The 25,826-nt window shown below is 50.3% G+C and overlaps 1 protein-coding gene across 1 annotated transcript in view; it reads left to right on the forward strand.

Moving 5' to 3' along the window:
- Positions 1–25,826, forward strand: part of ST8SIA1 (ST8 alpha-N-acetyl-neuraminide alpha-2,8-sialyltransferase 1) — a 75,109-nt gene that overhangs the window by 46,670 nt on the left and 2,613 nt on the right. Inside the window, exon 4 of the mRNA XM_029047321.1 lies at positions 3,767–3,859. Coding sequence (XP_028903154.1) covers positions 3,767–3,859 — 93 coding nt within the window. The remainder of the gene's footprint in view (positions 1–3,766; positions 3,860–25,826) is intronic.

The raw sequence follows: 25,826 nt of genomic DNA on the forward strand, positions 1-25,826 counted from the left end.
AACATGGTGGACTGATTGATTCTCTGTGTCTCCGATGCCTCTCCTCCAAAACGGAGATTCAAATGATATCGTACTCGCCCAGGTGCTTTGCGTACAGCAAAGCGCTCAATAAATACGATTGAAGGAATCCCTGCTTTCCCTCCTACTTAGACTGTGAGGCTCCTGTGGGATCTGATTATCTTGTAACTACCCCAGTGCTTAGTACAGTGCTCAACACATAGAGCTAAAGAGATGTGTATTATTATCACTATTGTTATTACTGTTATTAATAATAATAATATCATTATGTGAGTGTCATGGAAAAGGAAGGAAAAGCCGCAGAACTCGTTAAGGGCATAACTATTGTACCGAGGTGTTTTAGCGGAAAGAGCACCGGCTTGGGAGTCAGAGGACGTGGGTTCCAATCCCGGCTCCGCCCCGGTCTGCTGCGTGGCCTTGGGCAAGCCACTTCACTTCTCCGTGCCTCAGTTCCCTCATCTGGAAAATGGGGATGAAGACCGTGAGCCCCACGTGGGACAACCTCATTACCTTGTATCTGCGCCAGTGCTTAGAACAGTGCTTGGCACATAGTAAGCGCTTACCAAATACCATCATCATCATCACTCGGTAAATACGATTGAGTGAATGGGTGAATGAATGCTGGGGGAAGATGTTCCCGACATCAGCACTAGGGAAGGCAGAGTTGGCGGGGAGGAAAACCGGAAGTGGAGGTCTGGTGGTGCGGGATTGGAACTCCTGGCTTGGGTTGGGGGGGTGGGGGGGGTCTCTCCAATTAAGGGGGGCATCATCCAAGGAACCCCAAAAGCTTTTCAGCTCCAGCTCCCCCGCGGATAAAGCACAGAACCCCATTTTACTCTGGGAGCAGGAGAAGACCCAAGGAAAGTTCAGTGAGTGGTGCAAAGGAGAGGGGAAAGGCAGCGTCAATCAGACGATCGTATTTATTGAGCACTCACAGTGTACAGAGCACTGTACTGAGCGCTTGGAAGAGTCCAGTAGAACAGATTGACCGCCAAAATAAGAAATGAAATCATCCTGGGTGGACCTTCTTTGAACATATTCCGCCAGTTCGAAGGCTCGATAAAGGCAGCGTCGATGGGTCACTTCCTCTCATTGGTTCCCCCAGAGAGGAGAAACGGTGTGGCTTAGTGGAAAGAGCCTGGGCTTGGGAGTCAGAGGTCACGGGTTCTAATCTTACCTCCGCCACTTTTCAGGTGTGTGACTTTGGGCAAGTCACTTCACTTCTCGGGGCCTCAGTTCCCACATTTGTAAAATGGGGATTAAGACCGTGAGCCACACATGGGACAGCCCGATTACCTTGTATCTACCCCAGTGCTTAGAACAGTGTTTAGCAAATAGTACGCGCTTAACAAATATCATTATCATTATTATTATTATTGGCCAGGGAAGAGAAAGAAAATGGCGTCAGTGGCGTCAGTTCCTCACCATTTAGTGGATAAAACCTTTCCCTTCCCCTGTGAGGATTTGGCTTTTTTTTTTCCTGATTTAAAATGTCCTAGAATCCCTAAAGGAAATAGGGTCAGGTTTGGGTTTTCTTTCCCGATTTAAAATGTCTTAGAATCCCTGAAGAAAACAAAGTCAAGTCTGGCTTTTGTTTCCTGATTTAAAACGTCCTAGAATTCCTGAAGAAAATCAGGTCGGATTTTGGTTTGAAAATGTGCACGGTGAAAAATCTTCCACTGCAGGAAGGAAAGGATGACTTCAGTTCGAATTCAGAGCTCGCCCCTGGCAGCGGGGAGGAATGGGGGAAGGAAAGACCGTTCTGCCGATTGCCTGCCGTGGAACCCTGGGCGAGTCGCTTCACTTCTCTGGGCCTCAGTTTCCTCATTTGTAAAATGGGGATTCAGTACCTGTTCTCTCTCCTACTTAGATGGTGAGATCCATATAGGACAGGGGTTGTGTTCAACCTATCTAGTATCTAGTGTAGAGAAGCAGCGTGGCTCAATGGAAAGAGCCCGGGCTTGGGAGTGAGAGGTTATGGGTTCGAATGCCGGCTCTGCCACTTGTCAGCTGTGTGACTGTGGGCAACTCACTTCACTTCTCTGTGCCTCAGTTATCTCGTCTGTAAAATGGGGATTAAAACTGTGAGCCCCATATGGGACAACCTGATCACCCTGTATCTACCCCAGCGCTTAAAGCAGTGCTCGGCACATAGTAAGCGCTTAACAAATACCAACATTATTATCTACTCCGGTGCTTAGTTTAGTTTTTCGTATAGTGAGCTGTTAATAATTACCGTTTTTAAAGGAAAGGCTGACACTGCTTGCTTCCCCGTGGCTAGAACAAGGAAAAATGACGTTTGAAAGATTTGGGAAAGTGTCAAATCTGTCTGCTATCAATCAGTGGAATTTATTGAGCGCTTACTGTGTGCAGAGCACTGTACCAAGCGCTCGGGAGAGTACAGTACAAGAGGGCCTGTGTGCTCTATAAAAATAATGGTATTGTTAAGTGCTTACGATGTGCCAAGCACTGTTCCATGCACTGGGGTGGATACAAGGTCATCAGGTCGTCCCACGTGGGGCTCACGGTCTTCATCCCTATTTTCCAGATGAGGGAACTGAGGCCCAGAGAAGAGAAGTGACTTGTCCAAAGTCACACGGCAGATAAGTGGCAGAGCCGGGATTAGAACCCGTGACTTCTGACTCCCAAGCCCGGGCTTTTTCCCACTAAGCCACGTTGCTTCTCGATGGCCACCCGTGGCTTCAATTACCACCTCTATGCGGATGATTTCCAAATCTCCCTCTCCAGCCCTCATCTCTCTCCTTCTCTGAGGTCTCACGTTTCCTCTTGCCTTCAGGACGTCTCCACCTGGCTGTCCTCCCGTCACCTCCAACTTAACGTGTCCCAAACCGAGCTCCTTATCTTCCCCCCCAAATCCCGTCCTCCCCCTGGACTTTCCCGTCACCGTAGACGACACCACCGTCCTTCCTCTCTCACGGGCCCCCAAACTTGGCATTATCCTCGACTCTTCTCCGTCATTCAACCCACATATTTTGCGCAGCAGCCTGGCTTAGTGGATAGAGCACAAGCCTGGGAGCCTGAAGGTCATGAGTTCTAATCCCCGTGCTGCCACTTGTCCGCTGTGTGACTTTGGGCAAGTCACCCCACTTCTCTGGGACCTCAGTTCCCTCATCTGTAAAATGGGGATGGAGACGGCGAGCCCCACGTGGGACGGGGACTGGGTCCAACCCTATTTGCCTCTATCCACCCCGGCTGTTAGTACAGTGCCTGGCACATAGTAAGGACTTAATAATAATAATAATGATGGTATTTGTTAAGCGCTCACTATGTTCTAAGCACCGGGGTAGATACAGGGTCATCAGGTTGTCCCACGTGAGGCTCACAGTTAATCCCCATTTTGCAGATGAGGTAACTGAGGCACAGAGAAGTGAAGTGACTTGCCCACGGTCACACAGCTGACGGGTGGCAGAGCCGGCATTCGAACCCATGACCTCTGACTCCCAAGCCTGGGCTCTTTCCACTGAGCCTTAGTATGTGCCGAGCACCGTTCTAAGCGCTGGGGGAGATACAAGGTCATCAGGTTGTCCCACGTGGGGCTCACGGTCTTCATCCCCATTTTACTTCTGACTCCCAAGCCCGTGCTCTTTCCATTAAGCCCCGCTGCTTCTCTGCTGCTTAGCAAATACCATAATTATTCTTCTTATTATTAAACACCATTAAAAAATACCCTCGATATTATGATGCGAAGATTCAGAACACGAGTGTGTGCATTTGTATGTTTCCACAGGTGCAACCTCCCGCCTCTTTCCAGCGAATACACTAAGGATGTCGGATCGAAAAGCCAGCTGGTCACGGCCAACCCCAGCATCATTCGGAAAAGGTAAGGGAATATTAATGTTGGTATTTGTTAAGCGCTTCCTATGTGCAAAGCACTGTTCTAAGCGCTGGGGGGATACAAGGTGATCAGGTTGTCCCACGTGGGGCTCACAGTTTTAATCCCCATTTTCCAGAGGAGGTCACTGAGGCACGGAGAAGTGAAGTGACTTGCCCACAGTCACACAGCTGGCAAGAGGCGGAGCCGGGATTAGAACCCATGACCTCTGACTCCCAAGCCCGGCCTCTTTCCATTGAGTCACGCTGCTTCTCTAAGGGAAGGGAGCTTCCTTTCGGGGGGTGGCTTGGGGCGAACGCGGTCGCCATTTGTGCTGGCAGGGTCAGGTAATAATAATAATGTTGGTAGTTGTTAAGCGCTTATTATGTGTAGAGCACTGTTCTAAGCGCTGGGGGAGATACAGGGTCATCGGGTCGCCCCACGTGAGGCTCACGGTTAATCCCCATTTTACAGATGAGGGAACTGAGGCACAGAGAAGTGAAGTGACTCGCCCACGGTCACCCAGCTGACAAGTGGCAGAGCCGGGAGTCGAACCCATGACCTCTGACTCCCAAGCCCAGGCTCCTTCCACTGAGCCACGCTGCTTTCAGATGGAAAACGCTAGAAGGGTAGCGTGTCGCATCAGGTGTAGCGCCTTGGGCAGAGCAGGCCGGGATTTGCTGAGAAGCCGCCTGGCCTAGCGGAGAGAGCCCGGGCCTGAGAATCATTCATTCATTCCTCCGGGCGTATTTTTGAGCGCTAACTCTGTGCAGAGCACTGTACTAAGCTCTTGGGAGAGGACGATGCAACGATGGACAGACACATTCCCTGCCCACAGCGAGCTGACGGTCTGGGGGGGAGACAGACAGGAATAAAAATGAATAAAAGATGGATCTGGACATAAGCGGTGCGGGGCTGGGAGGGGGGATGAAGAAAGGGAGCGAAAGAAGAGGGAAGGAATCGGGATCTGGGTTCTAAACTCGCTCTCACACTTCATTCGATCTTTCCGTCATTCATTCAGTCGTATTTATTGAGCGCTTACCGTGTGCAGAGCACGGTAGAAAGCGCTTGAAAAGTACAATGCAGCAATAAAGAGAAAGAATCCCTGCCCACACCGGAGTTACATATTTATTAATAATAATACTAATGATGATGATGACATTTGTTAAGCGCTTACTATGCGCAAGCACTGTTCTAAGCGCTGCGGAGGATACAAGCAGGTCGTCCCACGTGAGGCTAGCAGTCTTAACGCCCATTTCACGGATGAGGTCACTGAGGCCCAGAGAGGTGAAGTGAGTTGCCCAAAGTCACACAGCTGACAAGTGGCAGAGCCGGAATTTGAACCCATGACCTGTGACTCCCCTGCCCGCGCTGCAAGACACTGTACTAAGCGTTTGGGAGAGTGCAGTATAACAATGTACCAGACACATTGCCTGCCCAAGACTGTGCGCCTGTCATGGGGCAGGGACCGTCTCTATCCGTTGCCGATTTGTCCATTCCAAGCGCTTAGTCCAGTGCTCTGCACCTAGTAAGCGCTCAATAAATACTATTGAATGAATGAAGGACAGGCTTGCTGTGTGACTTTGGGTGGGTCATTTGACTTTGCTGGCCTTCAGTGTCCTCAGCTGAAAATGGGGATTCCACATCTGGTCTCCCTTCATACTCTCAGTTCCCTCATCTGTAAAATGGGGATGAAGCCTGTGAGCCCCACGTGGGACAACCTGATCACCTTGTATCCCCCCAGCGCTTAGAACAGTGCTTTGCACATAGTAAGCGCTTAACGAATACCACCATCATTATTATTATTATTAAGACTGCAGACCCCATGTAGGACAGATCCTGTATCCAACCTGATGATCTTGCCTCCACCCCAGCACTTAGTACAGTGCTGAGCACATAGTAAGCACTTAAATACTGTCATTATGAATGACCACGGAGGAATGGATAAAGTCCGGGCCCGTGAGTCATGGGTTCTAATCCCGGCTCCGCCACTTGTCTGCTGTGTGACCTTGGGCGAGTCACGTAACTCCTCTGGGCCTCAGTTCCCTCATCTGTCAAATGAGGATGGAGACCGGGAGCCCCAAATGGGCAGGGACTGGGTCCAACCCCATTCGCTTGTCTCCTCCCCAGCGCTTAGTACAGTGCCTGGCACGTAGTAAGCACTTAACAAATATCATCATTCATTATTATCGTTATTATTATATCTGTGTATGTATATAGGTACCTGAGAGCGAGGCTGGGGAAGATGAGAAGCGGTGTGGCTTAAGTGGATCGTGTGCAGGGCTGGGAGTCAGAACGATCTGGCTTCTAAACCTGGCTCTGAGAAGCAGCGCGGCTCAGTGGAAAGAGCCCGGGCTTTGGAGTCAGAGGTCATGGGTTCGAATCCCGGCTCGGCCACTTGTCAGCTGTGTGACTTTGGGCAAGTCACTTCCCTTCTCGGTGCCTCAGTTACCTCATCTGTAAAATGGGGATTAAGATTGTGAGCCCCAGGGGGGACGACCTGATTTCCCCAGCGCTTAGAACAGGGCTCGGCACGTAGTAAGCGCTTAACAAATACCGACATTGTTATTGTCTGCCGTATGACCTTGGTCAAGTCACTTCACATCTTTGGGGCTCAGGCAAGTACAGACCTGGAATCACAGGCCAAGCACAGGCCCGCGCGACAGAAGGATCTGGCTTCTAATCCCAGCTCTCCCATTTAGATGCTGCATTACCTTGGGCAGGTCACTAATAATAATAATAATAATGTTGGTATTTGTTAAGCGCTTACTGTGTGCCGAGCACGGTTCTAAGCGCTGGGGAAGACATAGGGGAAACAGGTTGTCCCACGTGGGGCTCACAGTCTTAATCCCCATTTTACAGATGAGGGAACTGAGGCCCAGAGAAGTTAAGTGACTCGCCCACAGTCACACAGCCGACAAGTGGCAGAGCTGGGATTCGAACTCATGAGCCCTGACTCCAAAGCCCGTGCTCTTTCCACTGAACCACGCTGCTTCTCCACTATACTATACTATACTATACTTAACACTATACTTCCCAGCGCTTAGAACAGTGCTCTGCATATAGTAAGCGCTTAACAAATACCAACATTATTATTATTGTTATTATTATTATTCTCTGTGCCTCAGTTCCCTCATCTGTAAAATGGGGATTAAGACTGTGAGCCCCAAGTGGACCAGAGACTGTGTCCAACCTGACTTGCTTGAATCCACCCCAGCGCTTAGTACAGTGCCTGGCACATAGTAAATGCTAACAAATACCACAGTTATTATTATTATTATGAGGAAAGTAGGCTGGAAGCAGTGAGTTTAGTAGATAGAGGCCGGGCCTGGGAGTCGGAAGGACCTGGGTTCTAATCCCAGCTCTGCGACTTGTCTGCTGGGTGACCTTGGGCAAATTGCTTAACTTCTCTGGGCCTCAGTTACCACATCTACAAAATGATTGACTTGTATCCACCAGCGCTTAGTACAGTGCTTGGCACGTAGAAGGTGCTTAACAAATGCCCCAATTATCATTTTTATTATTAAGAAACTCAGAACTTCAGAAGGGAGTCAGAAGGGAGTGTTGTTTTCTGGGAAAAGATTAAGTTGTAGCCGGCTTTCATTGTTATTTGACCTATCAATCAACAATGGTTATTTAGAAATATAAATATAATATCTCTATATAGTATATTCATATATCGGTACAATAAGTAATATATCGATATCTGTCTATTGAAAAGATTAAGTAGTAGCCGGCTTTCATTGTTATTAGACCTATCGATCAACAATGGTTATTTAGAAATATAAATATAATATCTCTATATAGTATATTCATATATCGATACAATAAGTAATATAACGATATCTATGTATTTACATTTGCCAAGCACCAAGATGAAGCGATGGGGTGGATTCAAAGTAATCAGGTTGGACACAGTCCCTGTCCCACGTGGGGCTCACACTCTTAATCTCCATTTTGCAGATGAGGGAACTGAGGCCCAGAGAAGTGAAGTGACTTGCCCAAGGTCACCCAGCAGGCAAGTGGCAGAGCCGGGATGAGAACTCAGGTCTAGCGGCAAGAGCTCGGCCTTGGGAATCAAGAGGTCGTGGGTTCTAATCCCGGCTCTTCCGCTTCCCTGCCTGGTGACCTTTGGCAGGTCCCTTCACTTCTCTGTACCTCAGTTCCCTCATCTGTAAAATGGGGATGAAGACTGGGAGTCCCATGTGGGACAATCCGATGACCTTGTATCTCCCCCAGCGCTTAGAACGGTGCTCGGCACATAGTAAGTACTTAACAAATACCCTAATTATTATTATTATTGTTCAGACTCTCAGGCCCGGCCATGCTGCTTAATATGACTTTGTGTGACTTTGGGTAAGCCACTTCCCTTCTCTGGGCCTCAGTGACCTCATCTGTCAAATGGGGATGAAGACTGGGAGCACATAGTAAGCGCTTAACAAATGCCAACATTATTTTTTTTGTACACCTATTATTGACAATAGTGGTGATGACTATGACCAAAGAGGAGCAGCACGGCTCAGTGGAAAGAGCCCGGGCTTGGGAGTCAGAGGTCATGGGTTCTAATTCCGGCTCCGCCGCTTGCCAGCTGTGTGACTGTAGGCAAGTCACTTCACTTCTCTGGGTCTCAGTGACCTCATCTGGAAAATGGGAATGAAGACCGTGAGCCCCACATGGGACAACCTGATCACCTTGTATCCCCCCCAGTGCTTGGAACAGTGCTTGGCACATAGTAAGCGCTTAACAAATAGCACCATTATTATTATTATCATGTCTGTAAAAACCCACCCCCTCTGAGGTTCAGGCTCCGTCTTTCCCAAACCTGGCACCGAAGAGAGGGCGACGCCCCCTCGGTGCCCACCGTGGCTGCCCGCTTTCCCTCACGAAGCCGCGCAGACGGAAGCTCCCCCAACCTCAGTCGGTCCCCCCGGGATTGCGGAGAAGGGGCCAACCGTTTCCCCGGCGACGGACCCACCGTGTTTGCAAATACGTCGGCTCTCCGAGTGCAAACACTTCCACTGAGGGGCGGAAAATAGCAGATGTCGCGGGAAGCGCGTGGCGGCGGGACGGAGGAGAGAAGAGCGGCACCGCCGTCCGTCGGGAAATGGGCCAGACTGGGCCGGGCCGGCCGGGTCGGGGAGCGGGTGGGAGGCCCCCACGGCCCCTCGGCCCCCGGCCTGACGGAGGGGCCGAGACCCCGCAGGTAGGAACGGTAGTGCGGTACCTGTCCGGCCCCTATTGGGTGCCAAGCACTGGTCTAAGCGCTGGGGTGGATCCAAGCAAATCGGGTTGGCCGCGGTCCCTGTCCCCACGTGGGGCTCCCGGTCTCCATCCCCATTTTACAGAGGAGGGAACTGAGGTACGGAGAAATGAAGTGATTTGCCCAAAGATTAGACGGTGAGCCCGTCAATGGGCAGGGACTGTCTATCCGTTGCCGATTTGTCCATTCCAAGCGCTTAGTACAGTGCTCTGCACATAGGAAGCGCTCAATAAATACTATTGAATGAATGAATGAATGAGTACAGCGGACGAGGGCAGAGCCGGGATTAGCAGGGTGGCTCGGGGGCAAGAGCCCGGGCTTGGGAGTCGGAGGTCATGGGTTCGAATCCTGGCTCCGCCGCTTGCCAGCTGTGGGACTCTGGGCAAGTCACTTCACTTCTCGGGGCCTCAGTTCCCTCATCTGATAAATGGGGATGAAAACTGTGAGCCCCACGTGGGACAACCTGATCACCTTGTTCCCCCCACAGCGCTTAGAACAGTGCTTTGCACATAATAAGCGCTTAACAAATGCCATAATTATTATTATATTATTATTCCTAATTGCAATTATGTTCACGTCTGCGATTTATTTATTCCTGTTAACGTCTGCCTCCCCCTCTAAACTGTAAACCCGCTGTGGGCAAGGAATGTGGCTGTTATATTTTTCCAACATAGTCTCCCAAACGCTTAGTCCAGTGCTCTGCACACATAAATTTCAGGTATACAGAGAGGTTGATCTAACAGGAGCAGGGACTGGAACCCTGGCCTGGGAGTCCAAAGGTCATGGGTTCTAATCCCGGCTCCACCGCTTGTCTGTTAGGTGACCTTGGGCAAGTCGCTTCACTTCTCTGGGTCTCAGTTCCCTCATCCGGAAAATGGGGATGGAGACTGGGAGCCCCACGTGGAACACAGACTGTCTCTAATCCGTTTTGCTTATATCCACCCCAGCGCTCAGTACAGTACCTGGCACATAGTAAGTGCTTAAAAAATACTCCAATTAATAAATTAATTAGCCCCCTTCCTTGCCCACAGTGAGATACAGTCTAGGGGATCGGTTCCTTCCCGGCCCCCTCTTCATCCATTCAATCGTATTTATTGAGCGCTTTCTGTGTGCAGAGCACTGTACTAAGCGCTTGGGAGAGTATAATACAACATTAAACAGACACGTTCCCTGCCCATGACGAGTTTACTTCCTCCCCTTCCTCCTGTCCGCCCCCCATAGTGGAACGGGAAGTTTGGGGGGGGGGGGCTCCCACTCTTCCCACTGCTTCCCCCTCATCCCTTCTCCTCCGTCAGCCCATCGGTGCTACTTATTGGGAACCTCCCGTGTGGGCGGAACACTGTAAAAATAAAAAATAAATAAATCATGGTATTTGTAAGCGCTTACTATGTGCAAAGCACTGTTCTAAGCGCTGGGGGATACAAGGTGATCAGTCTGTCCCACGTGGGGCTCACAGTTTTCATCCCCATTTGACAGATGAGGTCACTGAGGCACACAGAAGGTGAATTTCTGAACTCCATGAAACTCGCCCAAGGTCACACAGCTGACTAGCGGCGGAGCCGGGTTTAGAACCCGTGACCTCTGACTCTCAAGCCCGGGCTCTTCCCGTTGAGCCGCGCTGCTTCTCTACTAAGTACCAGGGAGAGAAGACTAGAGTTGGAAGATATGATCACCTTAGCTCTTTGCGGGCAGGGATCATGTCTACCAACTTTACTGAATCAGTCTCTCCCAAGGGCCTAGTCCAGTGCTCCACGCAAGGTAATTGCTCAATAAATACCATTGGTTGATTGATTGATTAATTGATCCCTGCCCGCAAGCAGCATTCGGTCTCCCTTCAAGGCTACAGTCCATCTCTGTCCCCATTCAGACTGTCTGTCAGTCAACCCTTTTGATTGAGTGCTTACTATGAGAAGCGACATGTCTCAGTGGCAAGAGCCCGGGCTTGCGAGTCAGAGGTCATGAGTTCGAATTCCGGATCTGCCCCTTGTCAGCTGTGTGTCTGTGGGCAAGTCACTTCACTTCTCTGGGCCTCAGTTCCCTCATCTGTAAAATGGGGATGAAGATTGTGAGCCTCACGTGGGACAACCCGATGACCCTGTATCTCCCCCAGCGCTTAGAACAGTGCTCTGCACATAGGAAGCGCTTAGCAAATACCAACATTATTATTATTACTATGTGCAGAGCACTGTACTAAGCACTTGGGAGAGGACAGTATAGCAATATAACATATTCCTGAATCTTCGTCCGTTTCATGGAGTTCAGAAATTCACCTTTTAGAAACCTTTGCCGTTCATCCTCATGGAAAGGGTTAGTAATAATGTTGGTCGTAGCAATAGGAATAGTATTTATTGAGTACTCAGAGGGCGCGGAGCACTGTACTAGACTAGACTGTTTAGCCTGTGAGCCCGTTGTTAGGCAGGGACGGTCTCTATCTGTTGCCGAATTGTCCATTCCAAGCGCTTAGGCCAGTGCTCTGCACCTAGTAAGCGCTCAATAAATACTATTGAATGAATGAATACGAAGCTATTAGAGTTTTTCTGTCGGTGGAAAGTTCCGTATTCCCTCACTGTGTAATCGGATTTAATCAGTGTACACGTTTCTGTTGTTAATTCTCGCTCTCGGTCATTTACGTGATGCGGACTGAATGGAATTCATTCTCAGACCAACTGGAGCTGCGGCTGATTGTGGATTTGTTATCCCGAGGCTCCGGAATCCTTTTGGGAAAAGCATCCTACCACTGCTTCTGCTTTTTTCTTTTCTTCTTCTTTCTTATGGTATTTGTTCAGCGCTTACTATATGCCAGGGACTAAGCGCTGGGGTAGAGACAAGTGAATCGGAGTGGACACGGCCCCTGTCCCAAATGGGGATTGCTCTCTTTCTCCCCATTTTATAGATGAGGGAACAGAGGCCCAGAGAAGTGAAGTGATTGCCCAAAGTCACACAGCAGACGAGTGGCGGAGCCGGGATTAGAACCCAGGTCCTTCTGACTCCCGGGCCGCTCTGCTTCCCAGTCCTTTCTTCCCGTTTGGGATGAGGAGCCGGAGATGGAACTGGGGTTCCGCTTCGCACTGGGATAGAAAAGCGTAATCCTTGAGGTGATGGATAACATTGATTAATTGATTGGAGCCGGTCTGTCGAGAGACAGTGACGCTGCCGACCTCTCCAAGCTGCTGGGCCCCTCCACGGGCCGTTCGGATTGCTGGATATTGATCGCCGAGGAAGACTGTTGTGTCGGCAGCGAATCTTGAAAATATAAACTCCGTTGGGGAATGGCGTGTTAGAGCCCTACTGTGTGCAGAGCACTGTACTGAATGCTAGGGAGACTATCGGTCTTATCCTCCTGGAGTTTACACTCCTCGCGGGGGGACGGACACAGAATTATTCATTCGTTCATTCAATAGTATTTATTGAACGCTTACTATGTGCAGAGCACTGGACTAAGCGCTTGGAATGAACGAGTCGGCAACAGATAGAGACGGTCCCTGCCGTTTGACGGGCTTACGGTCTAATCGGGGGAGACGGACGGACGAGAACGATGGCGATAAATAGAGTCGAGGGGAAGAACTTTCTACAGTTTGGAGACACTCTATGTCTCCCTGTGTCAATACCGATCATTCAATCCATCAGTCGTATTTATTGAGCGCTTACTGTGTGCGGAGCACTCTACTAATTGCTTGGGAGAGTTGGCTATAACAATATAACAGAGTTGGTAGACATGTTCCCTGCCCACAATGAGCACACAGTCTTGAGGAGTGATCGGGAGCAGCGTGGCTCAGTGGAAAGGGCCCGGGCTTGGGAGTCAGAGGTCGTGGGTTCGAATCCCCGCTCTGCCGCTTGTCAGCTGTGTGACTGTGGGCAAGTCACTTCACTTCTCTGGGCCTCAGTTACCTCACTGATTAGACTGTAAGCCTGTCAATGAGCTGGGACTGTCTCTATCTGTTGCCGATTTGTACATTCCAAGCGCTTAGTACAGTGCTCTGCACATAGTAAGCGCTCAATAAATATTATTGAATGAATAAAATGGGGATGAAGCCTGTGAGCCCCATGTGGGACGACCTGATGACCCTGTATCTCCCCCAGCGCTTAAAACCGTGCTCTGCACATAATAAGCGCTTAACAGATACCAACATTATTATTATTTATTGATTCGTGGCCTTGAGGAAAGATGCCGGACGTGGGAGTCAGAGGATCTGGGTTCTAATCCCCAATCTGCCGCCTGACTACCCTGTGACCTTAGGCAAGTCACTTCACTTCTGTGAGCCTCAGTTCCCTCTTCTGTAAAACTGAGATTCAGACTGTGACTAGATTAGGAGCCCTTTAAGGCAAGCTGATTATCTTCCAACTCCCCCTGCGGTTAGTGCAGTGCTTGGCAAATAGGAAGTGCTAAATAAATACCATAACTATATAACAAATACCACAATTATTAGTATTACATCAGCGTGGCTCAGTGGAAAGAGCGCGGGCATGGGAGTCGGAGGTCATGGGTTCTAATCCCAGCTCCGCCACTTGCCAGCTGTGGGACTTTGGACCAGTCACTTAACTTCTCTGTGCCTCAGTTACTGGGGATTGACTGTGAGCCCACGTGGGCAACCTGATCAACTTGTATCCTCCCCCAGCGCTTAGAACAGTGCTTTGCACATAGTAAGCATTTAACAAATACCATCATTATTATTATTACCTCATCTCGCTGCTCTCCTCCTCCAACCCAGCCCGCACGCTTCGCTCCTCTAATGCCCACCCACTCTCCGTGCCTCGATCTCACCCGTCTCGCCGCCGACCTCTCGCCCCGTCCTGTCTCGGGGAATGTCCTCCCTCCTCAGATCCCACAGACGATGACTCTTCCCCCCTTCAAAGCCTTACTGCAAGCCCATCTCCTCCAGGAGGCCTTCCCCGACTAAGCCCCCCTTTCCTCTTATCCCCCTCCCTTCTGCGTCGCCCCGACTCGCTCCCTTCATTCATCCCCCGTCCCGGTCCCCCACCATTTATGTCCCTATCTCTCATTTATTTATTTCTATTCATGTCCGTCTCCTCCTCTAGACTTTCAGCTCGCTATGGGCAGGGATTATGTCTCTTTACTGTTGTATCGTATCTTTACTGTTATATTCTGCACATTGTAAGCAATCAGTAAATATGATTGACTGACTGACTGTCTCCAGTTCTTCCCCTCCAATTCTCTCGTTGACCCCCTCCAATCTGGTTTCTCTCCCCTTCGCTCCAAGGTCACCACTGACCTCCTATTTAACGAATCCAACGACCACTACTCCATCCACACCCTCCTCGACCCCTCAGCTGCCTTCCACACTGTGTCCCACCCCCTTCTCCCGGAAACATTATCCAACCTCGGCTTCGCTGACCCCGTCCTCTCCTGGTTCTCCTCTTATCTCTCTGGCTGCTCAGTCTCTTTCACGGGCTCCTCCTCCGCCTCCCACCCTCTCGCTGTGGGGGTCCCTCGAGGCCCGGTTCTGGATCCCCTTCTCTTCTCCATCTTCACCCGCTGTCTCGGAGAACCGCACTCCTTTGCAGATGACACCCAAATCTCCATCTCCGGCCCTCATCTCTTCTCCTTCGTATTTCCTCCTGCTTTGCGGACATCTCTACTTGGCTGTCCTCCCGTCGCCTCCGACTTAACATGTCCCAAACCGCGCTCTTTATCTTCCCACCCGAACCCCGTCCTCCCCCTGACTTTCCCATCCCCGTAGACGCCACCACCTTCCTTCCTGTCTCACCAGGCCGTAACATTGACATTTTCCTCAACTCTTCTCTCTCCCCCAGCCCACATATTAAATCTGTCACCCAATCCTATCACTTCAACCTTCACAACACTGCTGAAATCTGTCCTTTCCTCTCCATCCACACTTTTACTCCGCTGATCCGACCACGCACTTATTCATGCCTTCATTTGTTCATTCTAGACCGTGAGTCCGTTACTGGGTAGGGATTGTCTCTCTCTCTTGCCAAATTGTACTTTCCAAGTGCTTAGTACAGTGCTCTGCACGCAGTAAGCGCTCGATAAATACCATTGAATGAATTGAATGAATGCAGTCGGCTTTACTGAGCGCTTACTGCGGGCAGAGCCCTGTACTAAGCCCTTGGGAAAGTACAGAACGACAATAAACCTTGACGTTCCCTGCCCACAAGGAGCTTCTGTTATCCCACCTTGATTATTGCTTATCGCATTAACCTCCTCACTGACTTCCCTCCTCTCGTCTCTCCTGACTCTAATCCTCGCTTCACTGTGCTGCCCGCCTCATTTTTTCTTTTCACCGTTAATTCACATCTCCCCCCACCTCAAAATCTCCAGTGGTTGCCCACCCACCTGTGCATCGAACAGAAACTCCTCACCGTCAGTCGATCGGTGGTATTTATTGAGCGGTCGCTAGGTGCAGAGCATTGTACTAAGCTCTTGGGAGAGGACAATAGTGGCTAGAAAAGCAGCATGGCTCAGTGGAAAGGGCCCAGGCTGGGGAGTCAGGGGTCGTGGGTTCTAATCCCGGCTCCGCCACTTGTCAGCTGGGTGACCGTGGGCAAGTCACTTCACTTCTCTGGGTCTCAGTGACCTCATCTGGAAATGGGGATGAAGACTGGGAGCCCCACGTGGGACAACCTCATTACCTTGTATCCCCCCAGTGTTTAGAACAGTGTTTGGCACATAGTAAGTGCTTAACAAATACCATCATCATCATCATCATCATAGACCCGGGCCTGGGAGTCAGAAGGTCATGGGTTCTAATTCCGACTCCACCACCTGTCTTCTGTGTGACCGTGGGCAAGTCACTTCACTTCTCTGGGCCTCAGTTCCCTCATCTGGAAAATGGGGATGAAGACTGTGTGAGCCCCCCGCGGGACAGAGACTATGTCCAACCTGATTACTTTATATCCACCCCAGCGCTTAGTAAAGTGCTTGGCACAAAATAAGTACTTAACAAATGCTATTATTATTAATACATTATAACAGAATTAGCAGACACGTTCGCTGCCCGTAATGAACTTATGGTCCAGAGGGAGAGACAGACATTAATATGAATAAATACTTCATTTATGCTTGTAATTTGAAGATTTGGACATAAGTGCTATGGGGTTGAGGATGGGGTGACAATCCGACACTCAATCAGCTTGCCCTCTCCTACCTTGCCTCACTGATTTCCTACTCTAACCGACACCATAGACTCTGCTTCCAATAATAATCCCGGTATTTGTTAAGCGCTTGCTATGTGCCAAGCACTGTTCTTAACGCTGGGTAGATACAAGGTCATCAGGTCGTCCCACGTGGGGCTCACGGTCTTCGCCCCCATTTTACTAATGAGGGAACTGAGGCCCAGAGAAGTGAAGTGACTTGCCTAAGGTCACCCAGCAGTCAAGCGGCAGAGCCGGGATGAGAACCCACGTCCTCTGACTCCCAAGCCCGGGCTCTTGCCACTAAGGCCACGCCGCTTCTGATAAGCAGCCTCCCGGTAGCCCCGTTGTGTTGCTTGGGCCCACCCCAGCGCTTAGTACAGTGCCTGGCACGTAGTAAGTGCTGAACAAATGCCATAATTAATTAATACCACCTCTCTGCCGGCCCCCGCCTCGCAAACATCACCCTAAAGAGTGGCTCAGGGCCGGGAGTTGAAACCTGTTCATTTAGCCCTGATGGTTATTACTATTTACGCTTATTCTGGTGTCGAGTGGGTAGAAACCACTGTTTTCCCTTCTTCTTCAGGCATGATCGGAGTCTATTCCAGCCCTTCACATTTCACCCGGAGAGACGGGAAATGCCTCCCTCCCTCCCCACAAAAAAAAAAAAAAGACGGTCTTTATTAAGCACTTACTCTGTGTCAAACGCTGAGGTAAATAATAGTAAAGTTGGTATTTGTTAAGCACTTACTATGTGCAGAGCACCGTTCTAAGCCCTGGGGGAGATACGGGGTCATCAGGTCGTCCCACGTGAGGCTCACGGTCTTCATCCCCATTTTCCAGATGAGTTAACGGAGGCCCAGAGAAGTGAAGTGACTCGCCCACAGTCACACAGCTGCCAAGTGGCAGAGCTGGGATTCGAACCCATGAACTCTGACTCCCAAGCCCGGGCTCTTTCCACTGAGCCACGCTGCTTCTCTAAATACAAGAGAATCAGATCAAAATCGTTTCTCCCCCTCTAGGCTGTGAGCTCGTTTGTGGGCAGGAATGTCTGTCCTCTCCCAATCGCTTAGTACAGTGCTCTGCACACAGTAAGTGCCCAGTAATACAATTGAATGAATGAATTAATGAAAGATCAGACCTGTACTGTCCCACCCAAGTCGCATGGCAAGTCAGTAAGTCAGATTTATTGAGCGCTTACAGTAAGCGGAGGACTGTACTAAGTGCCGGGGAGAGTACGGTGGAGTCAGAGGTCATTAAGTTATATTGTAATTATTAATCTATTATATTTAATAGATTATGTGTTATAGTATATTATATATTATAAGTATATAATTATTATACATGGAGAAGCAGCGTGGCTCAGTGGGAAGAGCCCGGGCTTGGGAGTCTGAGGTCATGGGTTCACATCCCGGCTTCGCCGCTTGTCAGCTGCGTGACCCTGGCAAGCCACTTAACTTCTCTGTGCCTCAGTTCCCTAATCTATAAAATGGGAATGAAGATTGTGAGCCCTACGTGGGACAACCTGATCACCTTCTATCTCCCCCAGCGCTTACAACAGTGCTTGGCACATAGTAAGTGCTTAACAAATACCAACATTATTATTATACTGCAGCGTGGCTCAGTGGAAAGAGCACGGGCTTTGGAGTCAGGACTCATGAGTTCGAATCCCAGCTCCGCCACTTGTCGGCTCTGTGACTGTGGGCGAGTCACTTAACTTCTCTGTGCCTCAGTCCCCTCATCTGTAAAATGGGGATTAAGACTGTGAGCCCCACGTGGGACGACCTGATTCCCCTATGTCTACCCCAGCGCTTAGAACAGTGCTCGGCACATAGTAAGCGCTTAACAAATACCGACATTATTATTATTATTATATATTATTATTATAAGTATTACATATTATTATTATAAGTCAACACATTCCCTGCCCACAGTGAGCTGACAGTTTAGAGAGGGAGACAGACATTAAAAAGAATAATAATAATGATAACGATGGTACTTGTTAAGCACTTACTATGTGCCACGTACTGTTCTAAGTGCTGGGGGAGATGCAGGTTGGACACAGTCCCTATCCCACGTGGGGCTCCCAGTCTTCATCCTCATTTTCCCGATGAGGTCACTGAGGCCCAGAGAAGTGAAGCGACTTGCCCGAGGTCACTAAGCAGGCAAACGGCAGAGCCGGGATTAGAACCCAGGTCCTTCTGGCTTCCAGGCCCGTTGCTAAATAAATACACAAATGACAGACGAGAACATAGGTTGTGTGGGGCTGGGAAGGGGGAATGAAGAAAGGAAGCGAGTCAGGGCGACGCAGAAGGAGTGGGAGAAGAGGAAAGGAGAGCGCAGTCAGGGAAGGCTTCTTGGAGGAGGTGGGTGCTCAATAAGGCTTCGAAGCCGGGGGGAGAGGATTTGAAGAGGAAGGGCGTTCCGGGCCGGAGGCGGGACGGGCCCTGGAGTCGGCCGCGGGATCGAAGAGGTGGAGCTTCGGCGAGAAGGTTGGCACTGGAGGAGCAAAGGGTGTGGGCTGAGTTGTAGTAGGGGAGCCTAAGCGGGAAGGAGAACAGATATTTTATCTTCAACTGACAGGTGGGGAAAATGAGGCGGAGCCTTGCCCATAATAATACGGCAGGCCAGTGGCAGAGCTGGGACTAATAATAACACTACTAATAATAATGGTTAAGCGCTTACTCTGTGCCAGGCACTCTTCTAAGTGCCGGGGGAGGTACAAGATAATCGGGTTGGACACAGTCTCTGTCCCACGTGAGGCTCACAAGTCTTAATCTACATTTCACAGATGTGGGGACTGAGTCCCAGAGAAGTGTAGTGACTTGCCCGAGGTCACACAGCCGACGGGCGGCGGAGACGAAATTAGAACTCAAGTCTCCTGACTCCCAGCCCTGTGCTGTATCTCTGACGGACAGAAACCCCTCTAGACTCTAAGCCCGTTATGGGTCGGGAACGTGACCGCTAATGCTGTTGTCCTGGACTCTCCCAACTGCTTAGTACAGTGCTCTGCGCATAAAAGGTGCTCAGTAAATGCCACAGATTGAGAGGAGTCCAGGAGTAGCTTGGCATAGTGGATAGAGCCCGGGCTTGGGAGTCAGAGGTCATGGATTCTAATCCCGGCTCCCCCGCCGGTCTGCTGTGTGACCTTGGGCAAGTCGCTTCACTTCTCTGGGCCTCAGTTACCTCATCTGCAAAATGGGGATTGAGACTGTGAGGCCACGTGGGACAGGGACTGGGTCCAACCCCATTTGCTTGTATCCACCCCAATGTTCGGTACGGAGAAGCAGCCTGGCTCCGTGGAAAGAACCCGATCTTGGGCGTCAAAGGTCATGGGTTCGAATCCCGGCTCTGCCCCTTGTCAGCTGGGTGACTGGGGGCAAGTCGCTTCACTTCTCTGTGCCTCAGTTCCCTCATCTGTAAAATGGGGATTAACTGTGAGCCTCACGTGGGACGACCCGATGACCCTGTATCTCCCCCAGCGCTTAGAACAGTGCTCTGCGCTTAACAAATACCAACATTATTACAGTGCCCGACACATAGTAAGCATATGCTTATTACAGTGCCTGGCACATAGTAAGCGCTTCACAAATACCATGGTTACTCGCAAGGCCTTAGTACAGTGCTGTGCACACAATAAGTGATCAATAAGTATGATTGAATGAATGAAGGGATAGATATTGAGGGTAAAATCAGGCCTACATGTTGGATTTATAAATCTAATCGTGGGAGCTTCCCCCAAACCCTTTTTCTGAGGAAGTTCCCCCGGGACTTTTCCAAATTCATCATGTTGGGAACCTCGGCTTTGCCATGAGGAAGTTCTAAAGCCGTTTGCTTCCTCCTCTCCCTAGCTTAGCAGTTATCACGAAATAGGCCCGTCTCGTCCAGTCAGTCGTATTTATTGAGCGCTTACCGTGTGCAGAGCACTGTACTAAGCACTTGGGAGAGGACAGTAGAACAATAAAACAGACACATTCCCTGACCATAACGAGCCTACAGGCTCTAGAAGAGCCGTGTGAAAAGCACTGTCGTGAGCACTTATGGCCATATCTGTAATTTATTGATTTCTATTAATGTCCGTCTCTCCCCCTAGACTATAAGGTCACGGTGGACAGGGAACGTGTCTGTTTTTTGTTCCATTGCACTCTCCCAAGAGCTTAGCGCAGGGCTTTGCACATAGTAAGCGTTCAGTAAATAGGATTGAATGAGTGAATGAAAGAGTGCTACACAATTGAGTAGGTAGATGCTAGAGAAGCAGCACGGCCTAGTGGCTAGAGCCCGGGCCTGGGAGTCAGAAGGACCTGGGTTCTAATCCCGGCCCCGCCACTTGTCTGCTGGGTGACCTTGGGCAAGTCGCTTCGCTTCCCTGGGCCTCAGTTCCCTCATCTGTAAAATGGGGATGAAGACTGCGAGCCCTAAGTGGGACAGGGACCGCGTCCAACCCGTTTAACTCTGTGGCTGGCACACAGTAAGTGCTTAGCAAATACCCCGGTTATTATTAATATTATCTCTAGGCCCGATCAGGGACTCCGTCCGATCCGATGATCTCGTGTTTACCCCAGCGTTGCGTACTTTGCTCGAGTACGTAGTAAGCGCTTAATGAACGCTCTTATTATTGTGCTTACTTCTCCTTTTGACTTCCTCCAGGGCAGGAGGCCACGGAGAAGGGGTTTCTCCGGGTGTTTTCAGGGTCCTTCCCAGCAGCTTCCTGTTCAAACGAGACCTAATCGTTCAGCCGACGGCGTCGGCCGGTTCAAGGACGGCTGGACTTTGGGAGTGGAACCCAGGGAAGAAGAAAGAATGGCTATAATGATAATTATGGTATTTGAGCAGCGCTTACTCTGTGCCAAGCACTGTACTGAGCACTGAGGGGGGATGCAAGCAAATCAGTTTCGACCCAGGCCTGTCCCAGGTGGGGCTCACGGTCCCAATCCCCATTTTACAGGTAAGGTAACTGAGGCCAGAGAAGTGCAGTGACTGGCCCAGGGTCACACAGCAGACACGTGGCGGAGACGGGATTAGAACCCAAGACCTTCCGAATCCCAGGCCCGGGCTCCATCCGCTAGGCCTTGCTGCTTCTTCTATCAGCCCCTCCTCAGAGGGGTGAGGGACAGAGATCCCCTGCCTGTCTGGGAGCCCGGGAGAAAATTTCCAGCCCTCGTTCCGATGTACAGTCGGGTTTCTATTTCAGAATTGTGCCGGAGAGGCCTGTAATCAAAGAACCTTGGATAAAAAGCGATAATTAAAGGGTTGGTCCCCCAGCTGGCTGAGGAATATCCAAACTGGCAATTAGTTTCGATTCTGGAAAACACGCCGAGAAGCAACGTGGCCTAGGGGAAAGAGCCCAGGCCTGGGAATCAGAGAGCCTGGGTTCGAATGCCAGCTCCGCTACTTGTCTGCTGTAATACTGATAACGATAACAATAATAGTAATAATTATGGAATTTGTTAAGCACTTACTGGGTGCCAGGCACTCTACTAAGCGCTGGAGTGAATACCAGTAAATCGGGTTGGACCCGGTCCCTGTCCCACGTGGGGCTCACTGTCTTAATCCCCATTTTGCAGATGAGGGAACTGAGGCCCAGAGAAGTAAAGGACTTGACCCAAGGTCACACAGCAGGCATGTGCCGGACCTAGGATTAGAACCCATGACCTTCTGACTCCCAGGCCTGGGCTCTACCCACTACACGATGCTGCTTCGGCCAAGCCACCTTGCCCCTCTGGGACTCAGTCCTCTCATCTCTAAAATAATAATTACGTTTACTCGTGAAGCGCTTTCTACGTTCCAAGCACTGTTCTGACCACTGGAGCAGATACAATTTAATTTGTTCATTCAGTCGTATTTATGGAGCGCTTACTGTGTGCAGAGCACTGTACTAAGCGCTTGGAATGTACAATTGGGCAACAGATAGAGACGATCCCTGCCCAAAAACGGGCTCACAGTCTAGAAGGGGGAAGAGAGACAACAAAGCAAAACAAGTAGACAAGCATCAATACCATCAAAATAGAGAAATAGAATCATAGATGAATACCCCGTCCCACAGGGCGCTCACAATTTCAATCCCCATTTTACAGAAGAGGGAACTGAGGCACAGAAAAATCAGATCGGACACCCTCCCTGTCCCTCATGGGGGGCGCACACTCTCCGTCCCCGTTTTACAGATAATAATGATAATGTTGGTATTTGTTAAGCGCTTACTATGTGCAGAGCACCGTTCTAAGCGCTGGGGAAGATACAGGGTCATCAGGTCGTCCCACGTGAGGCTCACAGTTAATCCCCATTTTCCAGATGAGGGAACTGAGGCCCAGAGAAGTGAAGTGACTCGCCCACAGTCACACAGCTGACAGGGGGCAGAGCCGGGAGTCGAACCCATGACCTCTGACTCCCAAGCCCGGGCCCTTTCCACCGAGCCACGCTGCTTCTGAGGCCGAGAGAAGCGAAGTGACCTGCCTAAGGTCACACAGCAGACGTGCGGCGGAGCCGGGATTAGAACCCAGGTCCTTCTGACTCCCAGCCCCGGGCTCTGAGAGCCCAGTTAGGGACATGGACTGTGTCCAACCTCATTATGCTGGTATCTACCCCAGCGCTTAGTACAGTGTCTGGCTCCTAGTAAGCGCTTGACAGATACCGTAAAAAAAAAATCACAGAAATACAAGGACCTGTCAATGGGAAGGGCTTCCCAGAAGCCTGTTACTTTTGTCCCGAGGTTCCCAGAGAAGGGCAGTGGATTCAGGGAAGTGCCAACATTATTTCTGAAGAGGCTCAGTAGGAACAGTTTTTAATTGAGCGCTTACTGTGTGCAGAGCACTGTACTAAGCGCTTGGGAGAGGGCGATACAACAAACAGTGACAATCCCCACCCACAACGAGGTCACACTCTGAGGGTGGAGGGGGAGAGACAGACATCACTACAAATAAATAAAGTTTCAGATGTGTACGGAGAAGCAGCGTGGCTTAGTGGAAAGAGGCCGGGCTTGGGAGTCAGAGGTCATGGGTTCGAATCCCGGCTCTGCCACTTGTCAACTGTGTGACTGTGGGCGAGTCACTTTACTTCCCTGGGCCTCAGTTCCCTCATCTGGATAATGGGGATGAAGACTGTGAGCCCCCACGTGAGACAATCCGATTACCCTGTATCTCCCCCCAGTGCTTAGAACAGTGCTCCGCACATAATAAGCGCTTAGCAAATACCATCATTATATGTACAGAGAGCAAGCAGCGTGGCTCAGTGGAAGGAGCCCGGGCTTGGGAGTCAGAGGTCACGGGTTCAAATCCCGGCTCCGCCACTTGGCAGCTGTGTGACTGTGGGCAAGTCACTTGACTTCTCTGTGCCTCAGTTTCCTCATCTGTAAAATGGGGATTAAGACTGTGAGCCTCATGGAGGACCAACTGATTACCCTGCATCTACCCCAGCGCTTAGAACAGTGCTCTGCACATAGTAAGCGCTTAACAAATACCAACATTATTATTATTGTTATTTCCTCCTCCTAAGAGGCTGGACTAAGGGGAAAGCTGGGTTCTAGTCCTGGCCTTCTGGGTGATGGGGGACGAGTCGCTTAACTTCTCTGGGCCTCGGTTTACCCCTTTGTAAAATGGAGATGGACTGGTAACCCTCTATGGGCCAGGGACATCTGATGATATCTCCCCGATTGTCATTCCCAAGAACCAATCCAACCGTGGTATTTATTGAGCGCCGACTGTGTGTAGACCTCTGCATTAAGCGCTCTAGAGAGTGCAATGTAACATTTAGTAGACACGTTCTCTGCCCGCAATCAGCTTACAGTCGAGAGGGGGAAGGAGGCATTAAAAGGAATAAATAAATAAATGAGGGATACGGACATAAACGCCGTGGGGCTGAGGGAGGGGTGAGTCGAGGGAGCAAATCCAAGTGCACGGGGGACGCAGAAGGGAGGGGGAGAAGAGGCAAAGAGGGCTGAGAATAAAGAAGTGGTGAGCTTGTACCCTCACGGGAGAAGCAGCGTGGCCTGGTGGCAAGAGGCCGGTCTTGGGAGTCAAAGGTTGTGGGTTCTAATCCCGGCTCCGCCTCTTGTCAGCTGTGTGGCTTTGGGCAAGCCACTTCATTTCTCTGTGCCTCAGTGTGACCTCATCTGGAAAATGGGGATTAAGGCTGAGGCCCACGTGGGGCAACCCGATGACCTTGTATCTACCCCGGCGCTTAGAACAGGGCTTGGCACTTAGTACGTGCTTAGCAAATATCAGCATTATTATTATTTATGAATTGAGGTCCACTGAAAACCCGCTGCGACTCTGGATCTCAGATGAGGCATCTGAGAAGCAGCGTGGCTCAGTGGAAAGAGCCCGGGCTTGGGAGTCAGAGGTCGTGGGTTCAAATCCTGGCTCAGCCACCTGTCAGCTATGTGACTTAGGGCAAGTCACTTAACTTCTGTGCCTCAGTTACCTCATCTGTAAAATGGGGATGAAGACTGTGAACCCCACGTGGGACAACCCGATCACCTTGTATCCTCCCCAGCGCTTAGAACAGTGCTTTGCACATAGTAAGCACTTCACAAACGCCATCATCATTATAATTATTCTTAGCACCACAAAGACGCAGTTTAGAACCTTGGTTGAAGTTTCCTCGTCTTTTTCAGTTGATATCTGTTAGGCACTTACTAGGTGCCAGGGACTGTGCTAAGTGCCGGGGTAGATACAAGATTCATTCATTCTATAGTATTTATTGAGCGCTTACTATGTGCAGAGCACTGTACTAAGCGCTTGGAATGGACAATTCGGCAACTTATAGAGGCGATCCCTGCCCATCGACGGGCTCACGGTCTAATCGATAAAAGATAATCAGGAGAGTCACAATCCATGTCCCCCGTGAGGCTTCCGGTCTTAATGCCAGTTTTACATTATACAGCACTCATGTCCATATCCGTAATTCATTCATTCCTATTAATGCCTTTCTCCCCCTCTAGACTGTCAGCTCGTTATGTGCAGGGAACGTAACTACCAACTCTGTTACGTTGGTGTATTGTTATATTGTACTCCCCCAAGCACTCAGTACAGTGCTCTGCACAGTGAGCACTCTGTAAATATGATTGATTGATTGAGGTCACTGGGGCACAGGGAAGCGAAATGACTGGAGATTTTTGAGGAGGGGAGTGACAGGCCCAGAACGTTTGTATAGAAAGATCCTCTGGGCAGCGGAGCGAAGGGTGGACTGCAGTGGGGAGAGGTGGGAGGTTGGGAGGTCAGAAGGGAGGCCGATGGAGTCATCCAGCGGGGAGAGGATGAGGGATTGGACTAACGTGGGAGCCGTTTGGACGGAGAGGAAAGGGCGGATCCTGGCGATGTCGCGAAGGTGGGACCGGCAGGTTTCGGCGTCGGATCGGACGCGTGGGGGGAAGGAGAGAGCCGAGTCGAGGACGACGCCGAGGTCGGGGGCCTGGGAGACGGGAAGGACGGCGGTGCCTCACGACGGTGGAGGCCCTTCTCCCTGGACCTCCAGCTCGCCCGTCTCATTCACTCATTCAGTCGTATTTACTGAGCGCTTACTGTGTGCAGAGCACTGTATTAAGCGCTTAGAATGTACAATTTGGCAACAGATAGAGACAGTCCCTGCCCAACAATGGGTGAGACAGGC

Source organism: Ornithorhynchus anatinus, chromosome 2, assembly GCF_004115215.2.
Source record: "Ornithorhynchus anatinus isolate Pmale09 chromosome 2, mOrnAna1.pri.v4, whole genome shotgun sequence".
In the NCBI taxonomy this organism is placed as follows: Eukaryota; Metazoa; Chordata; class Mammalia; order Monotremata; family Ornithorhynchidae; genus Ornithorhynchus; species Ornithorhynchus anatinus.